This window comes from Sesamum indicum, linkage group LG7, assembly GCF_000512975.1.
Source record: "Sesamum indicum cultivar Zhongzhi No. 13 linkage group LG7, S_indicum_v1.0, whole genome shotgun sequence".
Classification (NCBI taxonomy): domain Eukaryota; kingdom Viridiplantae; phylum Streptophyta; class Magnoliopsida; order Lamiales; family Pedaliaceae; genus Sesamum; species Sesamum indicum.
Window position 1 is genome coordinate 2,176,172 of NC_026151.1, and position 10,688 is coordinate 2,186,859.

The 10,688-nt window shown below is 35.6% G+C and overlaps 2 protein-coding genes across 3 annotated transcripts in view; one reads left to right on the forward strand and one right to left on the reverse strand.

Moving 5' to 3' along the window:
• Nucleotides 1–4,343, forward strand: part of LOC105165946 (phosphopantothenate--cysteine ligase 2) — a 7,496-nt gene extending 3,153 nt beyond the window's left edge. For both annotated transcript variants that reach the window (XM_011085102.2, XM_011085103.2), the window contains exons 3-10: nt 61–184; nt 270–314; nt 406–491; nt 779–831; nt 919–978; nt 1,891–1,992; nt 2,950–3,069; nt 3,899–4,343. In XM_011085102.2, the coding sequence (XP_011083404.1) occupies nt 61–184; nt 270–314; nt 406–491; nt 779–831; nt 919–978; nt 1,891–1,992; nt 2,950–3,069; nt 3,899–4,135 (827 nt within the window). In that variant the 3' untranslated portion in view covers nt 4,136–4,343. The remainder of the gene's footprint in view (nt 1–60; nt 185–269; nt 315–405; nt 492–778; nt 832–918; nt 979–1,890; nt 1,993–2,949; nt 3,070–3,898) is intronic.
• On the reverse strand, nt 4,537–10,421 carry LOC105165947 (dnaJ homolog subfamily C member 8-like). Its single transcript, XM_011085104.2, has 5 exons — nt 10,064–10,421; nt 9,142–9,216; nt 6,884–7,023; nt 5,155–5,292; nt 4,537–4,900 (listed from the first exon to the last, which is right to left on the reverse strand). The coding sequence occupies exons 1-5, from the start codon at nt 10,335–10,337 to the stop codon at nt 4,694–4,696; spliced, it is 834 nt and encodes a 277-aa protein (XP_011083406.1). The 5' UTR covers nt 10,338–10,421; the 3' UTR covers nt 4,537–4,693.

The following is a 10,688-nucleotide window of genomic DNA, read 5'->3' on the forward strand; positions in this document are numbered from 1 at the left end:
TTCTTAGTTCAGCTGCACATCTTGACAGTCTGTGCTTGGATTTGTTAATATGTACATCAGAGAACGGAACAGCCAGAAGGGTTGTCTGTGTGACATCTGGAGGTACAACTGTTCCTTTGGAACAGCGATGTGTTCGTTACATTGACAATTTCAGCTCAGGTCACAGAGGAGCTGCATCCACGGAGTAAATTACATTCTGCTTCGTTTCTATTGGATGAATTTGATTTTTTACTTATTTCTGATCCAAGAAAGTTAAAAAATGACTGCAGATACTTTTTGAAGGCTGGATATGCTGTTGTATTTCTTTACCGAAAGTGGGTACTCCAGAGACTACGTGCTTTGTTCCTATTTAATTAGACAATATGATTTGTTGGCATTGACAACATCATGGGAATGTGTATGCAGAGGAACCTGCCAGCCATATTGCAGTTCTCTTCCAGATGATCCATTGCTTGAATGTTTTGAAGTTAGTAGTGAATCAAATATTACAGGTTGGTAGCTCTTTATTTTCATCAGATCAGTTACTGGATACAGTGTTCATTTGCATAGAGTTCACTGAAAGGATGTGAGTGTTTATTCTGGTAATGGATACCCATCCTACAGCATAAAGCAATGCTTGAGGAGGTTAGAATTAGGTCTACACTGTTTGTTTACCTAGAAATAGATTTATAAAAGTATAGCCTCTCTTGATATTATGACCAAGTTGCAAATTCATTTTCTTGCAAAAATTATCATTAATAGTTTGCTTGACAGTATAAATTTTCATGTTTGCACTCAGTGCACCAGACACATGCAGAAAAAGTAAAGGGAGCAATCAGTGATCATCGTGCAGTAAGGATCATCACTGTCTTCATAATTTTTTCACTGCTGGCATCTGATTTGATCAAACAGCACTGAGACCATTCAACATTTTTGCAGGCAATTGCACGAGGCTCCTTGTTGAAACTTCCCTTTACAACAATTTTTGAATATCTTCAGGTTATTAAATTTCCTGAAATTGAAACCCATGTTAATTTAACACTGCAATCAAAAATCACCAGAACTATGGCTTTGGGGATTGAGAGTTTGGTTGGTGTGTGTTAACAATCACCCCTAACAATTTCTTTAAAATTAAAAGGAGAAATTAACTTTGAAGGGAACATAAGACTTACTGTCCAATATTCTTGTGTGTATAAAATTACTTGCAGATACTGCAATTCCATGAGCATATTGTTCTTGTATATATCTTCTAAGGAATTTTCTTTATAACAGTTTAAGATCCTGTAGTTGCAAACAGCAATCAGGATAGCCTGCGTCATTGTTACACCAATTCAGAAAGTTGTTCTTCATGATTTTATATAGCATATTGGTATGTGTTTCCCATGAATGCAAAGTTTACCATTTATCATGTCTTTCCTGATGAATTCCACATTTCCATGTCAAGTAAAGATATGCCTCTCCATGTTTGTCAACTTTTTATGAGTTCATTTTTGTCCTTCTAGAAGTTAATCTGTTTAATCAAGTATATGATGGATCAGGAGAAAGCAAAAAGAAGCTTGTTATGCAATAGGAATTTTACACTTTGATAGGTCCAACAGCAAATGTTAAATTGTAATATTTCTTTAATACTCGATTAACTACTCTAGATAGTTTTTCCCTCTATTGTCTTCTTTCTTCTTTTTTTCCCTGGAAAGTCCATCTTTCCTCCCCTGGTGGTAGTAGACATGGACGCATAATGCATCTGGAGATGTTTTCTTGTCGGTTAATGTTTTCTCGGCAGTTAGATAACCAATTGTTTCTGGTTGCACTTGCTCTTTAGCCAAGTCTTGCATTACTTGCTGGCACCTACATCTACTACTACAAGGTCTTGTTTCCTTCATTTGATTAATGACTCTCTTGGATGGCGTGCAGATTTTGCAGTTTATTGCACTATCAATGAGGAGCCTTGGACCAAATGCTATGTTTTATCTTGCCGCAGCAGTTTCTGATTTTTACGTTCCTTGGGAGAGTATGGTAATGAGCCAAACTCTCACAACAGCATTAGAGCATTTAATGCGGAAACAAGCGGATTTACTGGAATTTGAATGCATCTGCAAGAAAACATTATAGTGAAATACTAGCTAAAGAAATTGATGTTCGAGAAAAACTACAGAAGATATTCTAATGAGCTGAACAATTGAGAACCATAAGTCACTTTAATGGTATATCTAAATATTTCTTCATCTAAAAATGCTTTGGGATTATATTTTACATTCTTCGAAATGCATATGAAGGATTACATCTCCTCAAGTTTTAAGTTTCGTATGTTATATAGCTTGAGGGTCTTTTAGACTTCTAATTGTACCTCACATATGATGGGGGGATTATTGACCAACGTATTGTCATTATCATAGGATCCAGAACGTTTTCTGTCCAGTTAATGCTTTAAAAGTGTTGGTGGATGCCAAGGCTTCGCAATCAAATTTTGCAAGCATATCAACCATTGTCATCTGTCTTGTCAAAAGTATATGAAATACCATATTGCAATCCCTATTCACCTATAAAGATGACTGACTAGGAATTCAAACTCTTTCCATTAGCTGCCTGAATGATTAAGTTTTGACATGTTTCTCTAGTCGAGCTAGATTACATGGTCATGTTGCTTTTGCTAGTCTATGAGTATTTAAAATGAGGTTGCAGGCAACTAGAAAATCTGGTGGCAGAAACTTAATTACATGACTACTTGAAGTTTTGCAACCATGAATACCTCTTTGCCTAAATTCTTGCTGGTCTATATCGATTTTCATTTGCCCAAATTGCATATCGGAGATGAAACTAAACATGCTTCAGTCATGCCTTTAGATGTTCTATTCTTGGGAATACAAAACCTCTATGCTTCACCATATTTTACTGACAATAGAATCATAGTTCTTTGAGAGAATTGCATGCATCATGTATCTGCTGCTATCTTACCATATCCTTTAAATACAGGCACTGCATAAAATCCAATCTGCCTCTGGTCCTCTGGACATTCGACTTGCTCAGGTCCCAAAGATGCTTCCGGTGCTGAGGAAAGACTGGGCACCTATGGCATTTTGCATATCGTTTAAGGTAAGGTTTTCAACACAGACTGTTCATATTTGGGTGAAACTCATCTGTGATGTTTGAACTGCGACCATATAGTACATACTGCCTTTATCCATAAACAACTGTATAATGAGGAAACAGACGAGTAGAACTGGCATCCCTTTGCCTATCCTTGTCTATTCCTCCTATATAATTAATCCATCAGATGTGCATTAAACTTCAGAGGAGAAAATGTTTTGTACCTTAAACTAATTATTTGTGTTGATTTGGAATTCAAACCTTTCACATTTTTCCTATGACACTTCAACTTCTTGATGTGTAACCAAAAGAATTTTTCTGGCCACTTAGCCTACTGACAAAATGGATATTTTCAACCACTTGCCTTAAAGTATTGACTTCTGTATTTTCTTCTGGCAGCTTCTGAATTTTTGGCAAATATCATCCTCTTTTCGGATTATTTCATTTAAGATATTAACAAAATTTTGTTAAAAGACCACAGGACTATGATTCCCGAGCTTATGCAAAAAGAGAAAATATCTGTAGAATTAATGTTAGTTTTTTTTATAATGCATAATTATTTCTTTAAAAAAGAAATGAGTCAATCAAATTTTAAACTTTTAATGTGTGTTCAATAATATAAGAAAAAGTATAGATCAATACTATTTTTTGCATGTACTGGAATTCATAATTTTCATTCAAATTAAAAGATGCATCACGATTCTGTTTGTTCAAAGATTCTAACGAAGCTCAAACTTTTACTGTCTCAGTAATTTATGTTGTTGTCTAAATGCGAGAAGAGTTCACTTATTAATTGACTTGAAATATGGTTGAATCACATTTCCTATCGTAACAGCTAGAGACTGATACGAAAATTCTGCTGGAGAAAGCTGACATGGCCCTTAAGAAATACAATATGCATATGGTGGTAGCTAATGAGCTTAAAACACGTAAAGAAGAAGTCATAGTCGTCACAAAGAATGGAAACATCACAATTCGCCGAGACATGACTCACGCTGGTGCCGATGTAGAAGAGCCACTGGTCAAACTCATTGTGGATAGGCATTCTGCTTATATAAGTTCTCAATCATGACTTCAGATGAACAACGTTAATCGGGTGACAGAACTATCTGGCAAAACTTCTTCATGTCCATTAATGAATGAAAGTGAAGAAGTCCCAGTTTTTTTCTATTTTAGCAGTGTGGTTTGTTGAAGTGCTTCACGTATGACACAATAATTGTAGACCTAACAATTTACCTATTTTTGTTATAGAAGAAATGGATAGCATCTCTTTTAGTTCATTTTCTTCGTAGTATATCTGTCTTTCCTTACAGCTTTGTCTTTGCGAATTTTAGCGGATAATGAATTGAGTCTCAGGTGGTTGGTTCCATTAGGTTTCTCTTTCTTTTTCTTGTCTAGATATCAATATATGTAGCACAATAAATACACAATATGTAAAAAGTATGTCAAGATCTGGGAATTGGAATCTAGAAGTTGCTGAAGAACTTTTGTTAAATAGTAATTGATTTTTGTAAGAATTGTCGCGTGACAATATATACAACTCCCCATGGTTTTGTGCAACATATCGATATGCATTTCAAGAGATACACTACAACAAATATTAGAAAAATGCTAACTAAAAGATGACTATCTACAATTCTTCTTCATCCTTTTCAAGTTCAAGACCCTCAGCTGCCAGAAGCTGGCCGATGATCTTTTTCCTATCTTCTTCTGCCTTTTTCCGCATTAAATCCCTTTTTCTTAGGACAAGGGTATGTCTCCTTAGAGTGTTATTGAAGTTCTCTATGGACGCCTTTTTCTCTTTAGCCAATATCTTCCGTTCTTCTTCAGGATCAATCTGAATTTATTTTGGTAAAGATACATGGTTAGATAACAGCATCGCAGAGATTATGCCCTTTATTTTTTTCAAATTGTAGTTGTCCAACGATTGAGGGAAAAGTATGAAGTTTCATAGGTATAGCGAAAGTTATATGGGCTATGCATCACAAATTTTGGATGTGATGTAATGTACTAGACTAAATATGTTGCATATCCTCTCTTAATGAACTCAACAGGCATTTAGAATCTGCAAACTGAAACATACTGTAATACCTTTGATCGAGCAAGACGGCGTGCACGAAGATTCAGCTCACGCTGCTGTTGTTCAGCCCAAGATGCTATTGCCATATCCCCTCTTTGGTCGAATGCTTTCCGCTTCTTCATTAGCCACTCCATCCATGCTTGAGATGCCTGATACAGAATATAAAGTAGGCTTCATTCAGATGAAAAGAACACTAAAATAGAAGAAATAGCATCAGTCTGGACAAAGGCAATTCTGATCATTTGAAGGACGTAATCTAAGGAAGCTCAAGTTTGTCATTCAAACTCTATCAAGTCACCAGACACTCAATCATCTAGACCCACCCAGGAAAAAACCATAATAATACTAGAAGTTTGAATCATCACAAAATCCTGAACTGCAGTATAAATACAAAATACTGCTTATAGGCATAATTTGAATTTGAACGGAAATTAGTTCAGCACTTCCATACAGACATGCATATACAGGAACTTTTATTCGATCAAAAATGTAACTGGTAAACACCAACTTAAATGGGTTTATTTTATTTATTTATTTTGTGAGGGGCTAAGTCTTCACTTTAGAACATACTACTTAAGCAGTGGAAATGGGGAAAATTACCCATAACAAATGACCGTCTGTCTCCAGTATTCCACATTGATTACTTGAAAAACACAATACAAATTTTTTATGCAATATCAATTTCCATGTACTAAGATCCGTACTTTAGCTGCTGCCGGAAGTAAGCTCTAACGGTGCAGCTTAATTTAATGACTTCCAATTTAAGCACAATATACTATATCTTAAGCTTTACTACGGTTTCTCTCCAGTACAAAAATTCAGCATGCCTGACCAGTGAAATATTGCTAATTTTCCATGTTTCTGTTTTTTGCAACTTTGAGTGCATAAGATATAAAATCTTAATTAAATAAGTAAAATGCGCTTATCCCCAACGTAAGATAACTAGGGGACAACCTGGGCAAGCAGAGTTGAGTTTTGGGCCTGTACTAGACCAAAGTAAACTCCTGTCTTATGTCAAGTATAATCAGATTTCACTTTTGGTTTTCTCATTAGGATTCAAGCCCAAGTAAGGATAATTCATTTCTAGTTAAGCTAACCAAAAGAGGAACTTAATTGCGAAAATCTCATAAACCCAAAGTTACCGACCTACATTCATCACTTCTCCACATATATAAGATCATAATAAATTTTAGTAGATCAATGTTTCCATATTAAAATGAAGATCCATCATCAATTATCAATGCAATGACATGTTAGAGCAACCAAGTTTCAGACTTCTGAGACGTATCACCCAGGCTAAAAGAAAGTAGTGAGATTTCTCCCATGATCAACCCAAAACAAATTGTATTAGTATCAGGCAAAGGACAACGATTTTTGTCCATACAGTTGAAGCAGGCCCTCCCTCTCACAGAGCATCCTCAGATAAGCGTTAAGCTATCATTTTATAATAACATTCTTTGGTCATGAATGTAGTATATAGACTGATCGTGCCCAAGATTATAATAAAGTGGTCTTGTTAAGCAAATGAAGAGTCTTATTCATCTCGAAGGGGGCGCCTTATGCATAGCTAGATCTCCTAGATTATAGAAATATCAGATTCCTTTATAAACTCAGGACATTGGAATCTTCAAAAGAAGGTTCAGAAGTATATAAACAATTAATCTTAAAAAATGTTGTACATAAAATGGCACAATCTAAATAAACCATAATCGACTGGTGGAGGATGGGAACAAATATCACCTTAATTGGATTCACACGGTTGTCAGTATCATATTGTCTCCGCTTCTCCTCATCTATAAGAAGCTCATACGCAGCTTGAATCTTTATAAATCGAGCTTCAGCTGTTTCCCCTTCCTCTAAGGTCCCTCTACCATCATAAACTTAACACATAAACGTTATACATTAGGGCATATTAGGAAGAACAGAAAGGAGAATTAAAAGCACTGCATGTACAAAGCTGCAGAAAATTGTGATGAGCAAAATCAAATGACTACTTTACAAGAGAGCTTCTTTTTTCTTTGTAATTATCAGGAATTATTTTAAGAATTGAGTCATTTCTAGGTAATAGTCTGGGTGGAACCTCTTAAAAAGATCTCAATGCTATGATAGCAAACTCGATTTCTCTCAAATTTATGCTTGGATTAACATATATTTCTCAGACAAAGAAGCTGAATCTTAATATGATGTTACTTGGATCAATGATAAATAATGTGAGTTACAACGCTCACTCTCTGTGAGGTATGGGCTAGTTAATGGCAGAACCCTTCTCTTAAAGAAAATTAACAAAACATCCCTGGAAGGCAAACCATTACGTGGAAACTAGACAAGTAATTCCAATATTATACATTCCAAATACATGGAAACAGAAAAAGATGCATCAACAGAGAGCCATTTTTATCTTTCACCAATTCATAGCAAAGAAGCAAATACAATGCAAATAAGGAAAGGCAGATGGTGGTAGTTATAGATGAAAAGATTAAAAATAATAATACACCCACGTAAACTGGAATCTTTATCTTTATAGTAATGCTTGTGGATCTCCTTCATTAAATGGGTTCATCAAGAGCTATAGCAATTGGCTTCCAGCTTCTAAGAGATCCTTAAAAGAGTGACTTTCTCAGAGCTACATGGGCAAATCTGTAGTCCAACATAAATTGGTTGTATAATAACTTGATAAAGTCTTTGGCTTCCTTAGCAAAGCAAGAAGTTAAGCATGTCCTTTATTCCTGTGTTGTAAGGTTTTCTAGGATAGAGATAGCTTTGGAATAAACTGGAATACAGGATAGACACAAATTTCTAATTGTTGCTCATGTCCTATGTTTGACAGAGCTGAAGATATACCAAAACCCACTGAAAGTTTGGCACATGAAACTCAGCCATTAAATTTGTTATTCCCAAGAATTCATACTTATCATGCAGCTCCTTAATAAATCTCATCTTCAGTTATATCTTAAATATTTTTGGTCAAGGCATGTCAACTTGCCTTCTTACCAAACTCAAATATGCAGCAGTAACGAACAATTCTAATCCATGCCAACGAGGATTTGTAGTCTAGGAACAAGATTATTGTGCATGCATTATCTTCACTAGATGATGTGCAATATGGGCATCGAAAAAGAAAATCACAAAGTATCGCCTCTTGACACCTGAGCTGCAGTTATTTATTCATGAAATGTTGCTACAATGTCCTCTTTCATTTGTCAAATCCATCTAACATTACATAACTCCAACGGTGATAACTGATCAACCTCATGCAAATTTCATTGCTTGTGTTTCTAAAAAGGAAAATAGGAGTTCATACTTTTGTAAAATTTAGGTACATGATAAATAAAATAAGATGATCAATTGTATACAAAAATTCAAATTTTTAACTGCATTACGATAGTCGTTGCACTTAAGCATGAGAATGATGCATGAGTTTCTGAATTTGTACTTCCCCTTGTTTTTCACATTCTTTGACTTGATCTTCTGAAATCATATACTGTCTCTGATAAACTGATTAGATAGTTCAAGGCCATCATCCACCAGAAAGGTGCAACAATTTCTTAGTACAAGAATATGCTGCTCTAAATAGTATAGTACCATTGTTCGTTCGTACCATTGACCAGCACAGCAAACAGATCAAGTTTTCAAGTTCAAAACTTTGCCAATCCTAGTTAATGTGATTTCCATAAAATATATACCCATTGCGCTGATAAAGGGCCTAGGACTAACTTGAATTTATTTTTGAGATCAGAACTTGTATCCTCAAGTTTTAGCTGCATGCTACTTCTGGTACAAAATTTAAATATCGGATTTATAAGATCAATTTCTAGACAACATAGGATGGCACTGTTTGTTAAATGACTCTTGACGAAGAACAAGACTCTCAAGTCTCAATCCTGACTAAACACACAGATGAGACATAAAGTAGCAAGATATGTGCATATCTCCAAATCGAAATTCAAGCCATTCATCAAGTTGGACTAAGAATAGGCTAAGAAAGAGTAGGGACAAACCGTCAGGATGATAAAACTTTGCCAAGCGTCTATAGGCTACCTTTATTTGTTCTTCATCTGCATCTCTATCCAATTCTGCAATTAAAGAATTGCAGAATTGTGCATCAGTCAGAAGGCATGACGTTAAATGAGAATGAAACAACGGCCAAAGAACAAAGCAATAATAGAAGAGAGTCTAAAAGAATCAAATTAAGACATGAATTATGAACCAATAAAGAAACTGCCTAAGAGCATATCCAGCAAGATTTCACACAAAAAGTTCCAATCCAAATGAAAAAGCGACAAAAGAGGAACAAGCCCAGACCAGCCGAATGCTCGTTAAGTGATTCTTCACTTCTCATCCCCTTATCAAGGGCCTCAACCAGCTCATATGTTATTGACAATTAATTAGGACAGGACCTTTTTCTGCCAGTCCAAATGACTCGTCTGCAAAAGTTTTGAAAACACTGCCCATAATATAGGGAAAGCACGAACATTTACCAATTAATGCTCAAAGTTTTTCAGATGTTTCTATCATGCACATACTTCACCAAGCATCGAGGCTTCGTTAATATAACAAAATTTGGAATTCATACTTGAAAGCCTCAACTTCACTCCACTGTATTAATGCACTTTATCTTTGATCTTTTTCTGAGCCTTCAGAATTCATAGTTACAGCACCATCAGTATATCATCCAAATAAAAACCTCCACAAGTACTAGAAGAAAGTATTTAAAACACAAAAGCCATTGTATCCCTAAATACTCCCATATATTGGAAATCCCTCGAAATATCTTCATGCTTTAGCTAAATTAATTCATTCCATCTAATATTTTCAGAATAATTCATATAACCCGCTTTGACAAGTCTAACACCTATAACGACATAAAAGATTAAAAAATAACTAATTAACTCCAAAAATAACGCGCGCGAAAACATTTACCGAGAGTATCATAAGGAGACTTGGAGTCGGTCCAATTGGAAGCCCTAGTAGCCACCATCCTCCGCTGCTGATTCAATCTCACCCTCGGTTCATACTTTCCCGGAGTACCCAATTGGTCAAACCAAACAGCAAAAATCGATGTCGACGAAGGGGAACCAGCTCTGCAATTCCCACTAGGGTTTTCCAAGGACGCAACCCTGATCACCGACCTGTAGCAGCACGCCATGGACGAGAACACGACGTTGGGCCTGCATATCGCTCTCAAATTGCTCATCTCCCTCCTTTGGAAAACCAGCTTAGTACGCCAGATTTTGGTTTCTGGTGAAGACTTTACACACAATTCTTGAAATTCTTATATATATAATTTTATTTTCTTTTAAATTTTGTGGATCGTTTGGCTCCAAATTTCGTAGACAGTTGGGGTACGGAAGTAATATACCGAGAAGTGACGGTTTTGTCATTGTTAGCAAAGGTAAATTGGCCATGTTTGCTGCCTGCAACATATTAGTCCAGATGTCGGGATGCTCCCATTTAGTTTTAGGGAAAAGTATTATTTTAGTTCGTTAAATATGTTTAATTTTAATTTTAGTTCGATAATTATATTCATTTTTGTTTAGATCCAATA